The 25,647-nt window shown below is 39.1% G+C and overlaps 2 protein-coding genes across 7 annotated transcripts in view; both read right to left on the bottom strand.

Annotated features, from left to right (window-relative positions):
* LOC144072846 (receptor-type tyrosine-protein phosphatase U) overlaps positions 1-12,064 on the bottom strand; it is a 131,766-nt gene extending 119,702 nt beyond the window's left edge. For 3 of the 4 annotated variants that reach the window (XM_077598185.1, XM_077598186.1, XM_077598187.1), the window contains exon 1: positions 11,775-12,063. In XM_077598185.1, the coding sequence (XP_077454311.1) occupies positions 11,775-11,844 (70 nt within the window). In that variant the 5' untranslated portion in view covers positions 11,845-12,063. Of the gene's footprint in view, positions 1-11,774 lie in introns of all 4 variants that reach the window. The other variant, XM_077598184.1, reaches the window with a different exon arrangement.
* Positions 12,065-15,410: 3,346 nt separating this feature from the next.
* On the bottom strand, positions 15,411-25,475 carry gmeb1 (glucocorticoid modulatory element binding protein 1). 3 transcript variants are annotated; one of them, XM_077599148.1, is made up of 10 exons: positions 25,120-25,475; positions 23,403-23,576; positions 22,788-22,846; positions 22,479-22,600; positions 22,291-22,394; positions 20,773-20,957; positions 18,059-18,184; positions 17,159-17,296; positions 16,878-16,988; positions 15,411-16,171 (listed from the first exon to the last, which is right to left on the bottom strand). In XM_077599148.1, exons 2-10 carry the CDS (start codon positions 23,486-23,488, stop codon positions 15,690-15,692), a joined length of 1,413 nt encoding a protein of 470 aa, XP_077455274.1. In that variant the 5' UTR covers positions 23,489-23,576; positions 25,120-25,475; the 3' UTR covers positions 15,411-15,689. The 3 variants fall into 3 exon arrangements, with proteins under 3 accessions (XP_077455274.1, XP_077455273.1, XP_077455272.1); XM_077599147.1 differs by having other exon boundaries at positions 23,403-23,534; XM_077599146.1 differs by having other exon boundaries at positions 23,403-23,496; positions 25,120-25,474.
* Between the last annotated feature and the right edge of the window lie 172 nt (positions 25,476-25,647).

The raw sequence follows: 25,647 nt of genomic DNA, 5'->3' as shown, positions 1-25,647 counted from the left end.
TGAGGTAATGAGGTAAGATGAAAATGAGAAAATTTGTAAATCACATTCATCTCCAATTAGGCTCACCTCTTAGCTAATTTGCTGCCACTATCAACTGTTGGCAGCACAATTAAACTAACGGATACAGAAGAAAACATTTATGGTAAATAAAGAAATATCTTTATTTCATATCGCTGAGGAGAAAAACAGACTAATTCTAATGCTTCAGCAGGAGCTTGTTGAGCCAAAGAGATGCACTGGACTGGGATAAATCCTCACTTCTTTAACTTCGCATTCAATGAGGCCCTTCCCCCGGGAGTAGATGTGTCTGACCAAGCCAACAGACAACCAGTCAAGCAAGAAACCATCACTCTGAGAGGTAAAACCTAGTTAATTCATTTGCCATAATGGCAGTCTAGCCCAATATAGCGTCTGTTCAAACCACTACTGATTCTGCCACTGGAAACGTAGAAATTGACACCACCATCTAGAGAGTGGAATTAAGAGGTCAGGAAGGAAGGTTCCCTCTTCTAGCTTCTGGAGGTAAGAGGGAATAAAGCCAAAATACTCAGGCAAATACATTCCTGTCTCCTTTTTGTTCTGGCCTCATTACCTCAGAAGTGCCAGGGTTGGCTGGTCCTTCTGAGGGGATTAGCCCTAAAACTAAGGAAAAGCAGTCCTTTCTCCTATTCTCAATATGGACAAAATTAAAGCCCTTTGTACATTGCAAGATAAAGCCAGGAATTTATGCCTTTTTCTGGGTCGTTTTTTCGTCTCGATAGTACTCCTCCTGTGTACAAAAAGAATCTGACAATGTTGGCACACAGGTGCATTTTATACTCACTCCTCCTGCCCTAATCAGTGGAAAGCAATGTTCGACAAGTGTTTTACGAGACAGCAGATGTTGTCATACTCAGGCATGTAATCATCTGACAAGTTCTAACAAAGTAAATCAACCATTGAATCAGGCTTTATTTTAACCAACCAAAGGCTATATAGTATGTATCTTAGTGACCACTTTTTCCAAAGTAAAGAAAGCCAAGCACCCGGGAGCTTTTAATTCTGCCATGCACAGCTCATTCAGTCAGTTAATGAGGACCCTAATTACATGATACAGAAACGTTTTGAAAACAGCAAGTGTGCACTCATGAGACTGGGGTACCATCTATCCTGCTTTGTTTCAGAGGTGCCGCATTAAGGCAGTACTGGCTCAATGCCGGTAAAATACTTTATGGTTTGTTACTATTTTGTAAATATGGTTTGAATCAAGTCTGTAGAATGTGTTCGCAGAAAAGTTCAGTGTGAATGAACAAAGCTATCTCCAGCAAAGCCTATTAGTGTTGGGTGAGAGATCCCTGCATCAACAGTGCCCTATTGTCAGTTCCTGAGATTGTCACATGATACCACTGTTAAGCAGAGTAATATCCATCTTAACCACCATTCTCCTAATGCCTTTCTCCTGTCCCCTGTGATCAGACAACTTCCAACCTTAATCCCGAACTAAGCCGATTCCTAATTACTCTAGCTGTTCGACTAGACAAAGCGTAATGGTGAGTCGAGTTGACCTGCTCAAGGGTCTCACAGGGTGCAGAGCACCTTGTTAGAGACTAGCAGCAAACACTGTTGCGAAAGCAAATCCAGTTTTATCTCAGAGGTCCAATGTATTTATCACCAGGAAACAGGTCTCATTTGCACTTTCACACACAATGAAGATGCCCTGGACAAACAGTAGCTGCTAATCCCTTTGGCTGTCATTTAGGAAAGTTCAAAATGGCAAAAGAGGTTCTAAAAAATATTTACAGTCTATTTAATGAGGTGGTAATAATAGCCAATATGTTAGTAGATTAAATACACATGGAAGCAATGTAAGGACCCACGTTCAAGCAGTAATCCCCTGGTATTGTTTTTAAAACAAACAAAGCCATAGGCCTCCTAGAACAATTTTGCAAAATTCTGCCTTTGCCCTACAGTAATATATTTGGCCAACTTTGCCACCTTTTGGCAACAGAGGTCAGAGAGGCTTTCTATTTACATTAACCTTTCCAGACAATTCTCTTTAAGTTTTCCATTAACATAAAATTAGCAAACAATAACAGATTCTTACAAATCTGCCTGAGGAACATCCTGGCAGCCTGAGGTTCACTTCACAGTCATAGCATTGGCACTTTTGAAACATTTCTTTTTCCTTAGCTAAAATGAAACATGACAATTGTAGCAAAGACCGGTAAGAAATCTTTTCGCAAGATTATTCCATACATTGCATGTTTGCAGACACGTTGCATCACCTGGAGAACCCTCAATTACCGTTGTGTTGAATATATTGGCTAGAGCTTGCAGTCTTGGTCACATGGACATAAACAAAGGTCTGAAAAGCTATTTCTCAAGTAACTGAACAATCTCCCGTGCAGAGGGAGCAGGAAGGCTTTAGGTCAGAGGCCTTTCTGGGAAATGTTTCTAAGTCTCAGTAAGAACCCATTCAGCCTATGAATCTAAGACTGCACTTAATATCCGTGCCATGTAACCTTGATATAAGTATTGTCCCCGTAACTAAGCAACATGATGATAACATGTGGGTGTAAGGCGGGGGCATGTTTTTGTGGGCAACACGATAATAACATGTGGGTGTGGGGGGCATGTTTTTGTGGGGTAGTTCTCTTTATTTGTTAGTACACTTATAGAAGAAGTAAGAGCTGCATTTCCATTCAATCTTAGTCAAATGTAATGAAAAATAAATAATAATGTCAGTGAATCCTATGTGATTGAGTGTTTGATTGAAAAAAGACACTGTACCAGAAAGTCATGCTTGTCTTCTGAAATTTCTTATTTTGTTTGAAAAGCGCATCATGGAAGGAGGTGTTGTGGGAAAAAAAATAGCTCCAGAGTACCCCTAAGTAAGGTGTGTCAAACTGGGGAGGTTTGTGACAGAAGGTCATGTCGGATCAAAATGGGAACTTCAAGAAGAGGAAGACAATAGCAGCACCGGTGACAGGCTGTGTTTGGTAAATCAATAGGTGTTTGCTTTACTTCTGCCTCGCTTTAACACCTGAGCCAGAACAAAGAAAGGGCCCAAAGAGTTCCCAAACATGCCCTCCCCCACGCACTTTCAATTGATCTCAACTCAAAGTGGGCTCAGAAAGCTTTTGAAAAAATATATCGTAATTTAAAAAATATATATTTATAGCACTGTTTACATTCAAATTTGGACTTTGGACAATACCCTGCCAGACTCAAGATAACAAAAATAATTGGCTAGAGTGTGAATTTCCGTATCATGAAATGATTCAACTACAGGCAATCGCCATCTTGCCAACGGGTTTGAAAATCCTTGCGCAAGCTTTTTCACCAACAGCACTTGCGCATCTACAGTTGCCATGACCTAGGCGTAACCCAGTCAAAACAGATTTGGCTGTCACTAGTGCATTGCGACACTGCTGCTGCGCAAGACATGAAATAAAGGCAATTCATTGGCCAGCTACTATGATTAAGGCAAGGTAGAGAGGGAATTTTATAAAAAGTCAGTACGATTTCACGCTGCAAAGCTGTTGAACGCAGCAGGCTTTTAAATCACCACGCTAGACATTAGTCACGCTCTGTCATACTTAAATGCATTTCAGTTTCCACTGTCCTAATAAACTTTATGGCAAACTGTCTATCTAATGAGTCCGAGATACAACAGAGTGATAAGTGTTTGGGTTCATGGATGGGTCCTCCGGAGGAAATTTCTTTCCCCAGAGGGACTTGTCAAACCAGAAATACCACTTCCCCTGGAGAGCTTTGTGACACCAAGATAAAAAGAAAAAGAGTAGTATCCATCAAGCCACCATGGAAAAGTGTGTCCTGAGGACAGTGTTTTGACTTTAGCAGGAGCGTCAGCAGTTCAGATTTCACTGAGGCTATGACATGCAGAGAATTGCCCAACAACTGTTGTATTTCCAACACGGCCACTCATCCTCAATGCTGATTCGTTTGAACTGGACATGGGTTGCTCATGTCACTGCAGGCAGACCTGGGGCCTGGCCTGAGGAATGTGGTTGTAAATCTGTTGAATTGCAGGAATGGTACAAACCGCAGAGTGAACACGACTGCGGCTAAATATAAACTGCTTTCTTTCCTCGGGGTTCGGATCAGGAGCAGCGCTACAAGCATCGGTCTCACAAGACCCATTTTTGACAGAGTGGAACTCACCACCTGAGGGAGGTAAAACAAGAAACAGCCGGGCTCATTTCTTTGTTGGATAATTACACATCTGTGAGAAATAAAGCGTCGTACACTCACTCTTTTATAAAAACCGAGCCATCTGTGTTGTGAGATTTCCATGACGATCACTCAATTAAAGAATGCGTATTTAAGTGATAATGAGAAGAATAGCGCTGTTATTTTAAAACCACATTGTTGTGACTTTGTTTTTGGAGCTGATTTTGTAATGTAGATAGTTTGTACAAGGAGGCTTTTAGGATTTGTTAACAGGAGTACAATTTTTTTAAGAAGGAGAATTATTTTTGATTATACATTGTTATTTTTTAATTGATGGCATATGTGATCTAGCATGGGAAAACGAGTTGCATGTCACCTAAAGAAATGATCCAGATAAAAGGCAAACATGCGTCTCTAAGTAAGAATTTTCCAAATTGATATTTCCTCATTAAACTTTTTCTTAACACCTCTTTCAGTTCAATTAACATAAAATATCAAAACAATTGGCATTTTAAAAAAAAATTCTAATATTCAACTCATTTCATTACCATTTCTGTAAATTTCCTCACAGGGAATCCAGGTTACAGATGTCAATAAAAAGATATATCTTCCCATTGGCTAATTTAGTAGCAATTTTATTAATTCTATATCGTTATGAGCTGAAATTAGCCAAAATAAATTCAAAGTAGTAATGTTAAAATATTGTTTTGTATAACATAATCTTTATGCTTTTTACAGAAAAATATCACAATTGGTTTAAGCTCAGGGTAATTGGTCATGCATGGAGAGTGAGGTGCAGGGATAGGAAACCAAAAGGGGCGACTGTTATGTTACACTGGTCACTTGTAAGTTGGGTTCAATAAACAGAGTCTGTGCAGTGTGCATCTGCTCCAAGAGAGTTTGTGTGCGACAAGAGTGACTTTAAATTTCCTTTCCCGGCTGGGATACTACAGTAGCATTGTTTGGACATGACTATAACTGCAGCAAGGCAACTACCCTTGAGATGCATCATCTCATTTCCAAGAGTTCTACAAAAACAGTGTATATAACATGACAGCATCTTATACAAAAAAATATTTCAAATGAAAGTTTTCCACTAAATATTAGTTTTTTTCTAAAGTAAATTTGTTTTCAAAATAACTCAAGAAATGATGAGAACATTAACATTAATTTCAAATAAGACTATATCAACATACCTGTCCACATCACAAACACACCATACTAAGACTAAACAATATCTTAACCAGTGAAATCCCTAACAACTCAGCAGAATATCCCTAAACCTATTAATGACCACCTGTTCATGTTGTTATTGAGTGTTCAAATTCATCCGCTTGCATCTACCTCCTCAAAAGGCAGAATGGCACTTTGTTCAAATGCAAGTAAATTGGCTTGAGCAGATCAATATCACATTTAGAAACTGGACAGAGGAAAGAAAAGAGCTGAGATTTCTTCTTCCGTGAGGAGGAGATTAGTCAAGCAAGCCCGACCAATGTCAATCAATCAGTCAGCGTTGGCATATCTTCCAGGGTGCTTGAAATAATTATACTTCGTACTGCAAAGAAGCAGCAGCATTGAGACATTATAGCTTGGATGAACTCAAAGGGATTTTTTTAATATATAGGATATTGATCAACACAAAATAAAATCCCCAGATTTGAAAGAAGTATGTAAATCTCATCTCTTCTCATTTCCACTTTATCCTCATTAGGGTCGCGGGGGGTGCTGGAGCCTATCCCAGCTGACTCCGGGACAGAGGCGGGTGACACCCTGAATCGGTGGCCAACCAATCGCAGGGCACAAGGAGACAAAGGACAACCATGTACCCATACCTAGGGGCAATTTAGAGTGTCCAATCAGCCTACCATGCATGTTTTTGGAATGTGGGAGGAAACCGGAGTACCCGAAGGAAACCCACACAAGCCTGGGGAGAAGATGCAAACTCCACACAGGTGGACCGACCTGGATTTGAACCCAGGACCCTAGAGCTGTGAGGCCGACGCGCTAACCACTCGCCCCACCGGGCTGCCCAAGTATGTAGTATACAATTATTTATTGCATATATAGTACAAGGGACATGCTACAAATTCTGATTAGCACTTTATATGCAGGACATTAAAAAAAATCTAAAAAAGAAAATAAGAAAAAAAAGACAAACTGGAAGAGGCAAGAATAGAATTGCAATCACCTCTGTGTGCAAGGTATTGAATAGAATCATCACTGATGAATCTGTCAGCAATTACCTTGATAATTTCCTCATTGGCAGCACTTTCATGGTCATTTGACTTTTCTGAAAAGAGGGACATTGGGCATTTTGTTTCGCGATTGTCATTCCCGCAGACTCCCCCTAGCATTTAATCAGTTCCTAAAAGAGATGTCGACGGGGATATAATCACCTCCTGTCAACGCACTTTCACCTCTTTGGAGAGCTCCTGTTGGACCTGCGGCACAGGTCATTAAATATCTTGATATAAGCAGCAGGTGGGGTATATTGGATTATTGGATTGAAGATTTAATGGGTAATGTGATGTGGACTTAGAGGCAAAATCTGCTTTTTCTCATCAACACTTTTAGCCAGAGTTCAGAAATGTGCTGGAATTTATTTATTTATTTATTTTTTTGCTATGGCAACTGGCGACCAGTCTAGGGTGTAGTCTGCCGATGTCAGCTGGGATAAGCTCCAGCAAACCCCGCAACCGTTATGGGGATGCACAGAAGACGGAAGATGAATTAATAAATATTAAAAGTATGATATGCCAACGCTGTAGTTGCCCTCCTATGACTGCCATTTACATTCTCTTCATTTTGAGCCGCACATTCTGCCACAAAGAGCATTTTGGCAACCTAAACTGAGAGCAAGTACAAGGAAAGTTTTACAAAAACGATGCCTATCTTTGATGGTTAGTTTGGACAAATCCTGTAAACACAGCATTAGGAATAAGCTTTTGGACAGCGTGGGAGTTTTCTTGCAAAGAGCCCAATCCCAAGCGGGGTAAAACAAAACAAGAGATGTGTGTGAAGCACGCCGGGACGCAGTACGTAGCTCACCAAATTTATACATGTCCTAGTCACAAGCAGGGGTTTGGACACACAATTCAACGGAAGAAAAAAAACAGACAGGCCGCCGAGACGACGAAACCTCTCATTAGTAGTCTGTTTAATTGCACACATTAATGCTGAGAGTGCACACGCCACCGCAAGTCTGTCAGTGACCTTGCTTAAAACCCAAATAATCTTTCTTTTCCTCTTTCTGTCCTTTTCTCTCTGGCTCTCTCACTCTTTCCCCTTTAGCATCATACACTCCTTGCTGCATAGTTTTCCATCTGCTCTTTGAATTACTGCCCACAAAGATGGAACCCAACCAAGCTTTTGAGGAGATGGTCTGACCGGGGCCCAGTTCCCACCACCCCTCATGCTTTTATCCACAGATGGTGGCCTGGATCCTGGAGGGAAAACGTTCGCATTGTGAATTCACAACAGTCGAATGGATTCACTGCAACTTTTGACTGTTTTCTCCTTCTTACAAAAAATAGGGACTTTTTGTCCCCCACCCCACTGCGAATAGATCCACCCACTCTCAGGCAACCCGAAGCCCATAACGGCCATCACATAAAGCACTCTAAAGAAACTGAGTGTGACGGGTATAAATAGGTGGCGTGCAGTGACGAGCAATGTGACAATTACTCATTTTGACCCCAAAAAAGCCCTTAAACAAGTATTTCAATAGATGGTCTGACCATTTATCTACAGATGGTGGCCTGGTTCCTGGAGGACAGATTTTCCCATTTTGGATTTACATACATTTATGCAACTTTTGAAAGTTTTTTTTAAACAAAAAGAGTGACTTTTTTTGCCCACCCAACGGCTAATAGATCCACCCACACTCAGGCAATCAGAAGCCCATTAAACCGGTCACATAATGCACTCTAGAGAACCTGAGTGTAACAGGTACAAATAGGTGGCATGCAGAGATGAATAATGTGACAATTACCCATTTGGACAATAAAAAAAAGCCCATTACCAGCGAATTTTCCTTTTAAGCAAAAAAAAACATTCTGTTATAGTAACTGGGTGTTGGAACTCTAAAGCCTGCATTATATCCTCATTAGTCTCTTTAGTGTGTGTCTGCTTGCTACATGGATCACTTGGTAAAGCCCATACTAATGATCCGTTCATGCATGGGGTCCTTCATTGACTATACTGTTGCTTTTATATTACAAAACGCTAAGCATAAGGTATCACAATGTATTGAAACAAAACGATTTTAATGGATTAGAAATTGCATTTCATTAAAATAAGAAGAAAATAAGAGTTGAATGTTGGTCACAGGCGGGCTTGATTAAAATTCCAATCCTTCCTCCCAACTTTTGTGTGCTTTGGCAATCGGGTTATATCAGAGCAATTTGTTACACTTTATTTATTATGCCGTCCTTACCTTATCCTGACACTTCTATGGCAGTTAGAAAAGCTAAAACATTACAGATGAAATAGTGATGTAATAGAGATACGGTTCCAGTTCTGGGGGTCTTTTGTGGAGTTTGTATGTCCTCCCCGAGCATGCGTGGGTTTTCTCCGGGTACTCCAGTTTCCTCCCACATTCCAAAAACATGCATGGTAGGCTGGTTGAACGCTCTAAATTGCCTCTAGGTATGAGTGTGAGCGTGAATGGTTGTCCGTCCCAGTGTCCCCTGCGATTGGCTGGACAGACACTAAGTTAATATTTATTCTTCTCAGTGGCTAAAATTGAGGAGCAAAACTCTTGGAATTCCAAGTCATTAAAAAACCACACTGAACTCCCTTTGAACCTGAAGGGTTTTTTTAATACATATTTTTCCTCTTATCAACGTGCCTATAATCAATCAGATATAGCAGAAAGACTTAATATTTCAAAGCCTGCTGATAATTTATCAACCACTGCACTGACAAGTGCGACCGAGTGCAGCAGGCAGGAGTTATGAAAAACACAGTTTTGATCAAGTAGAGGAGGGGAGCGAGCCACCCTCAAAGGAATGCCGAGGTTTAAGAGTTATTCGGTATCCAAGGTGAAGGTGCTGTCTTCATGCAACACAGTGTTAATCAAATGAGACGCCCGGTGGATTGCAGGAGTCAAGGTTGCATTCACACTCCTTGATTTCACCACGCAAAGGATATACCATGAGGATAATCCGAAAGGGGGGTGTGGAGGGAGGTAGGCTTAGGATAGGCCAAGCAAGCTGTAGCTAATTAGGTGTTAAAAGTGCAAACGGCAAGACTGAAACAAACAAAACAAAAACATGTACTGTTTTGGTGACAAATAACTGGCTGTCCTGCCTCTTTAATTTCTATTTAATTTAGTTTCTGAATATCTGAATTTTAAATTGACGCAAGTTCATTCCTCTAAAGGTGTATTTTCTTGTTGCTGTATTTACTCGCATATAAGCCACATTTGTAACTAAAAAAAAGGATGAGTGAATCAAGGGTATGGTTTATATGCTCAAGCCTTTTAGCGTTGCTATACTCTGTTTCACCAGTAGACGTCGGCAAATTAACATTTACTATTTGTTGGTTATTTTCTGTTTTGCAGTAACAAAACAACCATTACTGGATGAATGACTAACTTTCTTATGATATTGACCCTAATGATGTGCTTTAGATTCATACAGTATCTCAGAAATAACAAATGTGATGATTTTTCTTAAGATTTTCCCTTCAAAGTAAAACATTTGTACTCCCTATTAAAACCATGAATATGGAGGTGAAAATTGTGAATCAGGGAGCGGCTTGTACGCGAGAAATTCCACGATTTTAAGGCAATTTTAAGGTTGCGTCTTATGTGAGAAAATAAGGTATTTAATTATTCTGATGGTGTATAGGTTCACTGTGCTTTATAATACAGTACATATTTAGGTTGTTGTTGTTTTTTTTATATATAATTGACACAACCGCTACTGGCGTATGTTTTTTGCTATTGAAGCAATAATGGTCTTGTTTTGATGCCATCTGCTGGCAAATGGGTGTCAGACAGGCATATTGAGGTTAGTTGAGGAGTTCCATTTAGTCACAAGAAGGGTTTGTCCATCATTTTTTTGGATTTGATGAATTTACTAATCATTTAAGGAGGGGGGAGTCATTTTTTTTTTTTTTGCTTTTCACTATACAGAACACAACACGTCTTTCCTCTGCAAATACTGAGGTCAGCTTAATATCATCATGATAAGAGATGAGCAATGAAGCAAGCAAGTAATGTTTCCAATTTGCCAATTTTCCCAAGCCATTCAACAACTTTTAGTAGTGTTATTTCAGAGTTCCCTATAGTCAGCAAATTGATGGCGCGTGTGACTGCACCACATGCTAATTTATACATCTTTCTCAAAATGGCACATTTGGTTGTTTGTTTCAACACTTGTGTGAAGACACATTCCACATAACCAACTGTTTGTCAAGAACCCATTACTAAGTCAGCACAGTAAAGTTGAATACAGTACATTTATTTACAAGTTAGATCCCAAATGCTCAGCAAAAACAAGAAACCTTATCACCCCTGTCTAAAACACACCCACACCCACACACACACACTCATTTTAAAAAACAATGGTACACGTTGAGGGGGTCCACCCCATCCAATGTCCTCTTTTTGTAAACCAGCATATGGTGACCCAAGCTTACCACATTTTTTTCTGAGACAGTCAGCGACCCAATAAAAGATGACCCCATGACCCATTTTGGGTCGGGTCCCTAAATTTAAGAAAAGGAATCTCAAACACTGCTTAACAACAAGAGCAACAAAAAACATTACTGCCAATGAAATATGTAAACACAGCAAGGAAATGAAATGTAAAGACAATAGAAAAGAAAGAAGGTATAACAATTTGATAGAATAGCAGCACAGGTGAAGAATCAATGCAGACTAGAATGCGGCACAAGCATGAAAGCAGTCTCAAAATGTATTAAAAAAATGAATCAATATTGTAATCCAGGCCATAGGTGAAAAAAATCATAGAAATATAGTAAAAAATGTGTTTCTTACCCCAACACTATCCAATAAGAGGTTTGTTCCGTTGTTTCAAATGTATAATTCCTCAAGAGCAAAATATACAAATATAGCATTTGCATTTCTGACATTTTACAATGGAGCTATAAAACGGGGAAAACATTTAAAATACTTATATTTTACCATTTTTATTAAAACTGTAAAAAAACAGCAACAATTCCAATACATGCTCTAGCTTTTAGTCTTTTAATGGCACACAGAGTATCATAAATGTTTACCAGACCTTGCAGACTGAATTGAAATTAAACTTTTATATCTACCTTCCAATGAATAAGAGACACTTTGCAACTTGATCGGGGATGCACAGTAAAAAAAAAAGTATTGTTGCAGGAAATAGCTTTTCTCACCATTTAACCTTCAACGTCTAGACGAAAAGTTATTTAATAAAGTAAATGGGCATTTTTAGACGATTTAAAAAAAAGGGAGCCACTAATCCGACGCTTTCATCGACACATGAACGTCTCGTGGAGCACAAAGTTACTGACCAAACTGGCTTCTCTTAAGCCTCTAGTAAAGTTTAAACCTTCCATCGTAAAGTTTACAAATAAATCGAAGATAACTCGGGTCTTACCTGTTGGCCCCTCGATGCCATCGGCGTAGATTTGCACGCTGAGTATCAACAAAAATGCGCAGGTGTTCATCGTTAAGGTTTTTTTTTTTAGTCCACTTTGAAAATGTCGTTTTCGTCACATCCACCGCAGGAAGTTTGGGAGAGTGGAGCTCATCTATTCCCCACCGGTTGACAGTGACACACACACACGGGCACGCGGTTTCGGAGGACGCGCCGTGAGACGGCCCACTGCTACTTGTGCAAACTGACGTCAGGGTAAACAGTTGAGGAGAGAGATTTGCCTTTTCAAAGCTCCTTTTCCTCCCAGTCCGAGACTCTTGTTCTCTAAAAAAAAACAAGGGAGTTGGGCGGCCCCAAGTGGCTACAATCAGGTACTGACCCAAACCCGAGATGGCTTCACCACTACTATACTAGTATCTAAAATCTTGATGCTAACTTGTCCATATTTGATTTTTGATTATTATTCATTGTCTTTAAAAGGACGTTTTAAATTGAATTGAATTGTTTTATCATAAGTATAAGGAGATTTAAAGCTTCACTATGAAGTGCAAAAATAAGAATAAATAAATAACCAATAAATACTATAATGAGTATTTCATTCATTAACTCATCTGGCTGCCATTAACAATGGAAAACGTTCAAATTGGATGTCTATTGCTGTCAATGGTAGTCAGGGCGTAAAAAAATGACCTGTGTGAAATTCAAACTTTTTCTCAAAACTAGTCAAAAATAGCAAAATAGAGATGCATTTGTGCATTGATTTGATTTTTACTGTATGTTCCATTGTAGAATACAATAGGTGAAAGAAAGGATATAAAGAAAACACAGTGCTACTTAGTTTCTGGTTAATGGATGCCACAGCCAGCCAAATGTTTAAAAAGAGAAAAGGCAGGCGGGGTGCCTACTAATTCAACCTCTTGTTGCAGTTGAATAGCCTCTCTCATGCCTTCAAGTCAATTATAAATGTCATTGTTAGTATTTTATGGCTCAATCATTTACCCTGTCCAAACAGTTAGTCTTTAACTTGGTTCTGTTAGTGATCGCCTCAAAAGAAGTTTAATTATTCATGCCGCACTTTCCAAGAAATAAAATATTTGAGCTGTTGTTTTTAGGTGATGCTATCTTTTAAATGTCATGCAATCTCTTCCTCTGAACTCTGGAGGTAAAAAGAGCATTTTAAGTAAATCTGATTCATCCCGAACTCAAAATCTTGATCCTAGAGCAACACTCACTGCAGATGGCAGCTCAGGTGGAGGATTACCAGTGACGACAAAGTGCACACAAATTAATCAAGACAGTTATTTATACTAAAACAACAAAGTAGTTCCTAGATTTTACAATGCTGATTAAAACATATGCTAAAATGAGCTGTTGTTCTTTATGTTCTTTATGTTACATTTGACAGAATTGACAGAAACATCTTTGTTATGAGCTGATCATTAAGTGATACATCGATCTTGGACACTTCAAACATGTGCTTCAGCTGCCCTTGAGTTTAACACCTAAGCTTCAACGATGTGGAAAGGCAATTGGCTGGTGATCAGTCTTCGGTTTACCAGTCTCATTCCAAACTAAGTTAGTCATTGTAGAGGAAAGCAGTATTGAAACCAGATAAATATGGATTTACCATGCTTTATGAATTTGCAAAAGACAGAGAGGTAACTATTCCTTCACACAGCCAATAAACAGTGGGGAGCATATTTCTCCATAAATTACAGTCTGTCATCGAGTGTGTGCCAAATTTGCATTTGAAGATGTTTTCTTCTTTCCGTACCTGGTTTTATTGGAGAATGTGACAGACATTGAACTCCAGGACTTGTGCGGCGTGAAATGTAAATAAACAGAAGCGAAAGGATAAATGGACTACATTAGTATGACAACTTCCTGATTGCACAAAGACACACAAATGCACTTTGACATGGGGATAACTAAGACTGTGATGAGTAATACATTCACAAACACGAGGGTTGACGGGGGTCAAGCAGTCAAACTTCCAATTGTTCGAGCTTTAGAGGAAGACGTAGATGCGTATATTTCAATATTTGACAGGTCTCAGAAGTCACAACTTTCACGTGTGCTTCATTGTTAAAACCTGTCGCACACAGACGTGATATTGAATTTGATTTGAATATTACATCTTCACTGAGATTCATCTTAGAAAATGCACTTTCATGATCGACACTAGACGACCACTGTGTATCCCACCGGACATTTTATGTGGCCTGAGAAAATTGAGGAGAACTTTTCTTTGACTTGACCGTGCAAAACTACTTAATGTCGAAATAACAAGATGCAAATCCCCTCCTGTCAATTACAACCCCACTATATGTTGCGTTAAACAGATAAAAACAGAATATACGTCTTCACGTCTTTGGAATTGGGGCTGTAGTTTTCATAAAATTCTCATTCATCAGTCATGATCAATGCGATGAGCTTTTAGTGTAGAAACAAGTGAACCTGAGGCTTTTCAAAGAAGAAAAAGCCCTGTCATGGTTTGGAGAAGTCACACTGAAACCACCAGTCAATACACAGTCTCCATGTCATTGAGGCTTGACAGCATTAACGCCGTAAATTCAATTAAAAAGTGCCGACAGACGTGTTGAGGGCGTCCAACGTGAGTACAATACCCAGCCGCAAATGTCATTAGCGCCAAATGATGGATGAATGATGGAGAGGGCTTTTCAAATGATTTAATTTCACCAAGTGCTTCAAGCCTGCATGTCAGGCTGACACCTTTACTTGTACTACACCACAACCCAGTATTTAAAGCCATTTATCTTCAGCAAGCCCATATTTAGCATTGCATTGTTGATTTATTCTAACCATAATCAGAGGAAGTTTGCTGTCATTTCTGGTTAGTGTGGTCATGTAGTCTACAGATAGTATAAATAGTGATAACAGAATGTACTGTGCTCTTTTAAAATGTTACATTTTATTTTGAACGCATACAATGCCATGAAGGGGCGATAGGCAGGAAGATAATTTATTCATATAAAGTAGCTTTAAAGCAAACACCATTACAAATATCATGTCATATTCAGGAAATTGGCCCTACGGCTGACTGTGTAGGACAGGGGTGGGCAAACCGGTCGTCAAGGGCAGCTGTGGGTGCATGTTTTTGTTCAAACCAATCCCGCACAGACACTTGACCAATTAGATTTCTACAAAAAACAAGATGCACCTGACTGCAATCCACTGATTGCACTTGTACAACACCAGATTGGTGAAAAGGTGTCCTCTTTAAGAATTGGAATGAAAACTCACACCCACTGCAGCCTTTTGTGGAATAGTTTTCCCACCCCTGGTCTAAGTTGTAGTCCGCCTTTAGCCCGGAGTCATCTGAGATAAGCTACATGCAGGGTAGACTAGTAGAACATTATAAATTGTCCCTAGGTGTGAGTGTGAGCGTGCCCTACGATTGGCTGGCCACCGATGTATGGTATCCCCCTCCTGGTGCCTGTAATTAGCTGGGATTGTCTGCAGCATTGGGGGATATGTATAATGCCTTGCGCTGTCAGGGTTTTATTTAAAGTATTTATCAGGAGATTCTGCGTGCTGTTGACAACAACACTAATATTCCAAATCCAGATGAAAAATAAAGACCCATTTCAGAGATCCATGCATTTTTTATTGGGCAGTAACATTATGCCTTAATTGAAGCCTGAGTGAGATTTACAGTTGTGTTTAAAAATAGGTATCTTATAAACTTCAACATTGAATTATACATTGAGTCCCAAAAAGTATATTTTCAATTACAAATTTGTAAGAAAAGTTGTATTTTACTGCCAATCCCGAACTACTTTAACCACAAGGGGAAACCTAATCAACAAAAGCTAACACTGGAAGTAGCTGCAAAGACAGTTTTACAATGTACTCTTAAACCAATTGCCTTGAATTTCAATCTGCAGCTTCACTTCATTTAGTTTTGACTTTTTTGTAACCCTTTCTCCCCAAAGCCACCTTTTCAAAGCCATGTAATCTCTCTCCTTCGCCCAGCTCCTCGCTTCCTAACCGAGGTTGAAGGTTGCACGCACTTTGTCCGAGACCTTGCTGCATCTCTACATTTAGTTCTTGTCCCACCCTGTGGGCTCTGGCGTGTTTTCCCGACTCACAGAGCACCCGCGTCCTCTCCTCCCGCTTCCTGGCACCCACTCGTAGCCCGCCAGGGGTGGGGAAGTAGCTAAGGTTCTGAGGGTTGATGTTGGGCTGAGTGTATGTCGACTCGGGTAAACCCACGAGCGAGAGAGGCTGGATCACAGTGTTACTGAGAGCGGACGAAAGCTGGCTATTGGGCGGCTGGTGACGTTGGGGTCGAAGATGCTTGGGGGAAGTGTGTTTGAGGGATGTGCTTTTAACGCATGCCTGCTTCCTCACTTCTTTTGACAGCTGCTCCAGTTCTACAGGGAGACAGATTACAAGATTGAATCTTGAAAACTAAGACTTAACTCCTCTACTTTTCTTCTACATGTTCATCAATAATAAGTACCGTATTTTCACGACTATAAGGCGCACCGCATTATAAGGCGCACCCTCACTGAATGACACCTTAAAAAAATTTCCATATATAAAGCACACTGGATTATAAGGCCCCCTGTCTATTTTGGAGAAAATTTAAGACTTTTAAGTGTGCCTTATAGTCGTGAAAATACGGTAATTACCTCTATCCAAAGCTTGATTATCTTAACTAATTGATCAATCTAAAATATTCCATGATTTTGGAAAAAATATATTTACAATATTTAGGATCATCGAAGTAACAGGGTTGCAGGTAAGAAGGTTGCAAATAAACTATATATACTTTATTTGAGATTTTATTTGATTATGAGGATTGGGCAAAAGAAAAATGGCATTTTAGGGGGACACCAAACACATTTGGTCTTTTCACAAACAAAATTTCAATTCGATTTGGTCTCAAATCAAATCATTTACTCTAGAAGTATAACATTTGTTGTTTGTGTGCATTTTTTTATGATTTCAAGGGTGAGCCTTACATTGTTCTACAATTCTGGAACTTGTGTATTTCATTTTTTATTTGGGTGATCATTAAGAATGAACTCATTGAAATAGCACGACTACAATTTGGATGGTGGAATGCCTTCTCACCGTAAACACCGGCATCATCATCTTTTTTCTGGGCTCGCCGCTGCTCCAGCGCTTGCTTGACTGAGTCTAAAAGTCCAAACATCTCACACAGGGAATTCAGGATGATGGCGTCTGGAACAACACAAATAAATCAATCCTCAGCAACAGCGCAAGAAGGCCATATTTAGCTGGAGGGCCCTCCTGCATTAAACATTTACTTGATCGATATTCTACTCAAAGCAATTCAATCCCCCCCCTCGCCAATACTCAGTACCGGGGAGTTTTTCGCTGTCTGAACTCACCAGTCTCCTGCAGCTCAGCTTTCTCGCTGCGAACTTCCACTCCTTTCAAAGTGGCCAATAAGTGAGCTTGAAGACCGGACAGGACCTCGCCCATAAGTCCGCATTCAGCGACGCCATTCCACAGGCTTAATATGCCATCTAGACATAAACAAATATGACATGAAATTGATTTTCTTCCCTGTATGGAAAAGCAACAACAATAACAAAACAACTAGCATTCTGATACCAAAGGTTCTAAAACCGATGTGTCTATAATTCAAGGGGTAGAAAGGGCTGTTCTTGGGTTTTAAAAAAGCAATTTGGAACAAATTATCTTGGAGAATTATATAACACGTGGGATCAGTAAATTCAGTTGAATATATCTTATGACACACAAATTAAGAGTTAAATTAGTACTTTTTATAGGTGTTTCAGAACATATAAAATAATTATTTAAACAAAAGAAATGAAGTGCAATATATTTGGGAACCCCAGGGGGAAAATGACTTCAACCCTCCCAAAATAAGAGCCTCTAAACACTTTCAATAGCTTCCAATGAGGTTTGACTATCAATGTTTTATGTGCACATTGAGTTGCAACCTGCAAAGTTTTCTTTTCATAAAATCAATACTCTGATAAAATTTTAGCTGCAATGTGCTCATGCTTGAACACCCTACTGACTTTCTGTACTGTTGAGCGATGATATTCTTGCATTTTTAACCTTCTCCAGTCACAAAATAAGTTTTCTTTAACGTAACTTACCAACTGTAAATAGTTTCATGGCACACTCACGATATCCTATTGAATGTGTTTCCTCCCAAAGGGATAAACACTCAATACATAAATCCTAATTTCTGAATGTACTTAGTACAAATATTAGCTTGAATTTTAATGAATCTAAACCAAACTTCTTTTTTTTACCTGGTGTGACACTCCTCTTCCTTTTCGCATGCCCATTGGCTGTAGTAAAGTGCGCGGAACCCCACTCGCCACCAAATTTTTCGTCCAAGGACTCTTCCAAGTCAGCTGCATCATGGAGAGATTCTCCTGAAATGAGAAGAGATGTAAGCAGATGCGGAAAAATAAAAATACAGATCTTCTTATACAGGGGTGCCCATTACGTAGATCGCGATCTACCGGTAGATCGCCAAGGAACTATTGGTAGATCGCCAAGGAACTATTGGTAGATTGCCAAGGTTCTATTGGTAGATCGCACGGCAGTCACATTTTGATCCCTCCCCTCTGTCCATCTCCTTAGCTAGGCCGTTGTGAATTTGGTATTTATGCGCAGTAAGCTTTACCGTTAATCAAGAGTGGATTTTCACCCCCGTTCCGTGCCGCTCCCATACATGTTGATAGAGTTTAATGTGAGGTATATCATTACATAATTGCTGAGCTTTGTCAGTGGCCTGTAAAAAAAAGATAGATTATGGAAGGTTAATTCCTTGAAAAGTTTGAACACCCATGCAGTAAGTCACGTATGATAGCTGTCCACAAATGTGGTATGTTAGAAGTGCAATCAGTGGATTGCAGTTAGATACTTCTTGTTTCAGCACAACCTCCATTGGTTAAAGTATCCGTGGAACAAAAAGCTGCGGGCCCTCCAAAACCGCTTTGCCCACCCCTGAATTCTAACCCGACCAACAGAGTAGATCGTGGGAGGTTGGCTCATTGAGAAGTAGATTTTGCAGCAAAAAATTGTGAGCACCCCCGCTCTAATATGTGCACAAATTGCACATATGGAACGAAGCTGTCTGAATCGAAATTGTCTGTTAGCTCAGTACTATATGCAGAATACAATATTAGAAAGGTTAATTAAATTTAACTTTACTTCGTAGCGGCGGTGAAACAAAAAAATGTTGCAGTGGATTAGTAGGTTAAATTGGGTGAAAATCATGATATGGGGTTTAAACATTATTGTCAGGGGTGTAAGAAATCTGCAAAATGCATATATGCATATATATACAGTAGATGTATATGTGTATATATGTATATATAGTATGTGTGTATATACATACATATATACATATACTATATATAGTATATGTATATGCGTATATATGTGTATATATATACATATATACATACATATATACATATATATATATGTATATATATATACATACATATATACATATATATATGTATGTATATATATAATAATTCTTTAAGCAACCGTCTTTGACATGACGTTCATTTAAAGTGACTATAGTGTGTTGTATGTCCTCTAAAACAAGGTTTTAGGATGATAAAAAAAACAATTTAAAACCATTAAATTAACCTTGCATTATTTCTTATGGGAGCAAAATGCTTTGTAAATTAGCAAATGGAAATCTCGAATAAGTTGCCTTAAATGAGATCACATCCTGGTTTGACATGCTGTGAAGTGACAAAATCTGATGTTTTATGCAAGAACGGGAACATGTGCTGTGTGTTGGACCACAAAATGTTGCTTTAATCCCAAACGATACAACCTCAGGGGCATTGAATTTGAGGTTACTTTATAACAGGGATAAGGCTGAGGGACGACCGCTGCCCCAATCCAATTATTTTTTGCGGCTTTCAAAGTATTTCATTATCCTGGAAGACAGATAAATTAAATCCAGAAGGCTTCTGCGAGCATCTTTAATGGTACAACACGCCAAAGGGGAAAACATGAGCAATAGAACGCAGCACATTGAAAGTGGCCTACTACAAGGGCCGTGTTTACCAATCTTTGTCGTGCCAAGGCGTGTATTTTACATTTGGAAAAATCTTTTTCCAGGTTATCAACTCAAACTGCTGTTGACAGTGACAGAGGTCCAATCCATTTGAACTGGATTACACGACTACGGCCATAAATGTCAGCATATGAGTTAAGTTATTAAATTTTTTTATCCATTAACCCTTTGATGCACATATTCTTTTTTTAACCTTTAGGGGCACTCATTAAACTCATAGGGATTTTTTTTTTTTTAAACTGTCTAAATCAAGGGTGTCAGACTCGGGTTGGTTCGTGGGCTGCTTTAACGTCAACTTGAATTCACGTGGGCCGGACCATTTTAGATATAATATTTAGATTTTTTTATAAATTGATTAAAATAACTCAATTGAAATGCCTGAATATTCAGTTTTTTATAGATCTAAAACAATGTTTATTCTAGATTTTACAAAATGATTTTTGAACTAAAAACACCGAAAAAATTAATTAAAAATTACAATTATTGATTTAAAAGGGGGAAAATCGGGAAATTTAATATACATCTATACTCTTCATTTTAATTTGATCCTAAAACAGAAAGATAATCATTTACTTTCCCGGGCCACACAAAATGATGCGGCGGGCCAGATTTGGCCCCCAAGCCGCCACTTTGACACATGTGGTCTAAATAAATTGGATGTTTATCTCCATCAAAAATAATCAGGTTGTATGTTTTATTCATTTGAGTTCCATGAATGTAGTAGTTGTTATTTAGTATTCTAACATTGCATTAATTTATGAATGAATTAAGGATTTTAAATCGAATAAATACAATTGCTAGTATTTAAGTTTTTCAAATGACCAAAAATAGTCACTTTCTCTATATAAAAGGTTTAGAATATGCTCTATTGTGATCAATGTCTGAACAAGGCATCTTGGGACTTCGAAGGCGTACCTGTCAGAGGGGGCACCTGCCCTCCAAGAGACTCGAGACCCAGAGACGAGGCGTTAGGCGGCACGGAAGTTCCCAGTGGAAGCTGCGAGCTGTTGATTAGCATGTCGAATTTGGTGCTGCGGCACGTGTTGCTGCACACCGTGTCATGCTGGTAGAAGTCAATCTGGCCGGAGTCCATCATTTTTCTGCGTGGGAAAGAAGCGGGTTGGTATACAAAACACATTAATATTACACAGCTGCAGAAGGAGATTGAAACGATACCAATATTTTCTCAAACACACACCATTATAGGACATTGCCGTTGAGTCGGGGTATTGACTCACAGGAACCAGAGTAAACATGATAAAGATGCAAAAGGCAATAGTGTGCGGCGTGTTTGCTTGGTATTTGGGAAAAGTCACATCCCACCCCCAACCCCTCGCCTTTAGAAGGCTGCCTAGAGACCACACATTATGTTGTGCCGCATTAGAATCGAGTTAGGAATGGAAGGGTCGTACTATGGATGACGCCAAAGTATAGCCATCACTACCTTTTGAGATGCATTTTTGAGAGTGGCATTGGAAATGTGAGGCCAATTGACTGATGATTACTATGATCAAAAGATTCAAATGGAAGATTCTTTTCTAGGTAGTGCATTCAAACACAGGACTTCAAGGCAAAATTCTCAATTGCACAAAAAAGGGCATTTTCACTTTCTCTTCATTTCAAACCATATGAGACTCTCTCATCTTCTGTTTTCTTGGAGGTTTCTCTCTTTCGTCTCATCCTTGAAGAGTGAAAGTCATCCTTTTAAACAGGTTAATAAGAATTTGCACAACAGGCCTTTTGTCTCAAATTCATTGGCTGCAAATTGACGGTCAGTCAGTCTTCTATTCGATTCATCCTGTTCTTTGACTTTGGCAAGACAAATGAACACTCACTATAACACAGCCATTTTATTATTATAAATACCATCATTTTTTTTTATTAAATCCAATAAACCAAAATAATAGTATTTTTTCATTTATAATTTGCCCTAATTTTCTATTGTTTAATTGATTTCTAGAGATATCAATGTCATGTTTCTGTAGATTTGGTCAATTTTAAATTTGCTTTGTTGTTGACACCATTATCGTAATCTAGGAGGATTAGCAGTCCCGAAGAAGCCATACCTCGCCTAATCCTCACAGGCGAGTTTGTACGTTTGGCCGATGAGCAGATCCAGTCTTCCGTAAAGCTTTATCAATTCCATCACTTTGGAAAGGTTAATCTTTCTTTCAGTTCGCCATAAATTGTACTCCCAGCCTCTATGAGTCTCGTCTATCACATTTATTTCCAACCCTGACCTTCGCATTCCTCTTGCTAATGAGTGGTTTTCACCCTGAAGGGAAACCTCTGTACTTTTATTCATGCAGTCTCCTGCAGAAAGTCGATTATTGCAGCTTTTCCTGCTTTTTTGGAAGTGGCTCCTGCTACATTGGGTATTTTCTTTACAGTGCCCCCAGCGAGAAAAGTAAAGAAAGAAAAATTAAAGTCTACCTGAGCATAACGCCGCCAAGTCTGATGGCCCTTTTCCAGTCCTTCAGGGTGGCTTTGCCTGCCAGGTGGACAAACTGCTTAGGACTGATGAGCTGGTCATTAAACTGTGAAAACAAGACAGCAGTGTGTTTTGAAACAAACAAACGCAAATAAGGATCAAAGTAATATAGCAGCACTCATCCACTTACTTTGACACACCTAACATTGATTCCAGGACACACAAACTTCTTAAAGAGTAAAACAGCTCTACTTTCTCCACAGGTAATCGGATAGCCGTACTCCACACTCTCCCCCTCTGATTTATTGTCTTCTATAAAGATACAGTGTAAAAAAATCAATGAATTACATTTAAAAATAAATAAATATTCCTTATTAGAAGAAATTAAGTAAATTTCACCAATAACTTTATACAGATTTTTCCCTTTTTTCCTATGTGGCACCTTAGTACTAAGTTGTTTACATTCCCAATAACATTATTTTGTGTTTTATTGTCTTACCATGTTGAGTCTCTATTGCCAAAACGGTGCTGCTTGTATCTGCGATGTCAAAATTTCCCCTGCAGAGGGAAACATAGTGTCATTTTTTTTTTAAATTAAATAATAATAAAAAAGAAATATAGTACTGTAGTCTTCTGTTGGCTAGTTGACCCTTTCAATGCGACCTATTATGTAAGATCTTTAAAACCAACGTCTCTGGCTTCATTTATTTTATGCATAACTTTAAATATGACTCCTTTTTACTAGTAACATAGTAAAATATTGTTATTTTATCTATTGAAAATATAAAGGGCAGCAGTTAGCATTCATTCACAGTTCTGAGGTCCAAATTTAGTTGTCAGAAAAAAAGTAGATTTTTTTAAATGATGTATTATATCTTAAGATGTTAATCATAAACCTATGAAAGGGAAATATGAAAGAATTTAAAACCATTTGAGTCGGGCACTATTTTTTTTTTTTTATTATAAATGAATATACAGTACTGAAGTTGATATCGCTACGATTGTGAATTATGTAACGTGGATTTGGCTCCACCTACCAGTGAATGGAGCAGAATGCTTGACAAGGGGAGGGAGTAAATGTTTTCATGTATGTATATATGCTTGATATTATTACCCCTGCAAGATGGGCTGCAGGTGTAGTATGACTTGAGCCTTATGGTTGTTGCCATTGGACGCCCCCTCCTCTTCCTTCTCCATCATGAGATCCCCTGCAGACACAATGACCTCAGCACCCGTCCTCACAGAGCTGCACGCACAGAGGCCCAGCCGCGCATGTTAACAACAGTATCTAGACCAAACACATGCGCGCACACATCAATGAAAGCTTCTCTTCCCAGCCGTTATGTCTGACATGCAAATGCCATAGAAAAGGAAGGCATAATGGGATTAAAATGGCATAATCCATGCATAAAATGGTCTCCTTTCACTGTACAAAAGGCATTAGGGTAATGTACACGTGGGGACTAATACTGAAATGACTGTAAGCGAACTGGATCATTCAAGAGCTCATGGAAATGCCACCAGGCAATCAACAGGTGAACTTAACCTGCATTCTTATAAAAGCATACAATAGTCCTTCGAATGTGGTCGAGAAATATGTTGGTAATCAATTACAGGCCACATTAGATACCTCAAAAGAAGTTGAAAAAAATGTACATGACATCCTGTAGTGGTGTCTCCCATTATCAACGTCCCATTAGTCTTATGAACATTTTATTATTATTATTTACACCAGTGATTTATATAAAATATCTTTAAGATGTCATTTATCTAATTTTCTAATAGTTTATTTAGTACAGTTGATTTGTATGTGGTATGTTAAAATACTATATTTTCAGAGGTTTAGAAAAAAACTATTTTTTTTTATTTAGGTTGGGAGTTCCCGAAGTTGGGTACTGTAGGTAGAATGAGTAAGTAAAAAAAAACATATTGTTTTAATGTTTTTATGGACGTTTACTATTATTTACACCAACGATTTACATAAAATAATTATTAACTGTCATTTATCTTATTTTATAAGACTTTATATAGAACTTATTTGTATGTATGTCTAAATAATGTATTTTCAGAGGTTTAGAAAGAAATAATTTCTTTTATTTAGAATTGGAGTTCCTCAAGTGGAGTACTTTAGGTAGAATGGATACTGTAAAAACAGAATGTTGTTTATATGGACATGTTTTAATAATTTACACCAACAATGTAATATATAATATCTATAATCTCTCATTTATCTTATTTTCTAATAGTTTATTTACAGCTGATTTGTCTATATGTCTAAATCCTATATTTACAGAAGTTTAGAAGAAGAAAAATACATTTTATTTAGATTGAGAGTTCCTGAAGTGGGGTACTTTAGGAGGAATATGTATACTTTAAAAAAATGTTTTTAATGAAATGTTTCCGACAACTGACAGCCAATTTTCATTGAAACTGAATTACTTGTCAGTCCTGCAATAGCACACGAATGTCAATAAGCAAAGCATTTCCTTCCGAACGATTTCAATGTAAATATAGGGGGTCAAAAGCAAGCACCACCATAGCAAGACTAGCAAATATAGATAGCCCGAGTCGCCTGAGCCTTGCGTGCCTCCCTCACACTCCTTCACCCACTCAAACTGACGTCTGCCGGCGCCGCGTCACGCACAGCCGGGCACGCACGCTCCACGGCGAACGCACAAAGCCACTTCGTCCACGCACACACATCTACACATTCACATACAAACACAAACACGCACGCACGCACGTCCCCCACGCCGAAGACCAACTCCCAGGGGCGCCCCTGAACGCAACACCTGCTACTTTGAGTCAACATTGTCATAGTTTGGACTTACCGTTGCGGAGCGGCGCGCCGTGCTCCTCATCCTCCGCCGGCCAGCGAGGTAGGAGAGCATGCGCCGTGACGCGTCCACGCTCCCCGCACTGAAGGCAGCCTTTGCCTGAGAAGCATCTGTCCCGCTGTCACGACAAGCGGTGCGTTCGCACGCGATGCTGTGTAAATCGGTCAAATTACTCTTATGTGCGAGGGCGCCGCTTGATTGGAGCGCCTCCCAGCTCGCCTCAACACACTCAAAGCGCATACGCTTTTGAATGATAGACTCTTTAAAAAATAGCACATACACCGCCGCAGATTTTTTTTTAATGACACCGGTGACAACCTTATTTTTTCCTTCAAGCACCTATAAACCACTTGCTTTCGCCCAAAATGGGACGGGCCTGGGGGTGAATACGCGGACTGTCCCAACATGTCAACATAACATTACTTCCCAGCTTCAATTACTCAGGGAAGAAAAGGTAATCGATCCGGGTTCAGTGTTACCGTCCCTATAAACAAAGGTAAACCGTTGACACTAGCGCACCGA

This window comes from Stigmatopora argus, chromosome 4 (genome assembly GCF_051989625.1).
Source record: "Stigmatopora argus isolate UIUO_Sarg chromosome 4, RoL_Sarg_1.0, whole genome shotgun sequence".
Taxonomy (NCBI): Eukaryota; Metazoa; Chordata; class Actinopteri; order Syngnathiformes; family Syngnathidae; genus Stigmatopora; species Stigmatopora argus.
Note: the sequence above shows the minus strand (reverse complement) of the source record. Positions and strands in the feature narration are given on the sequence as shown.

Bases quoted from the DNA above. Each gene is read 5' to 3' on its own strand.
- gmeb1 (XM_077599148.1), bottom strand. From the start codon at position 23,488: ATGATGGAGAAGGAAGAGGAGGGGGCGTCCAATGGCAACAACCATAAG. The intron at 22,601-22,787 runs GTAAGACAATAA...GTATCTTTATAG, and splicing joins GGCAATAGAGACTCAACATG to AAGACAATAAATCAGAGGGG. The intron at 22,395-22,478 runs GTAAGTGGATGA...TTGTTTTCACAG, and splicing joins TCAATGTTAGGTGTGTCAAA to TTTAATGACCAGCTCATCAG.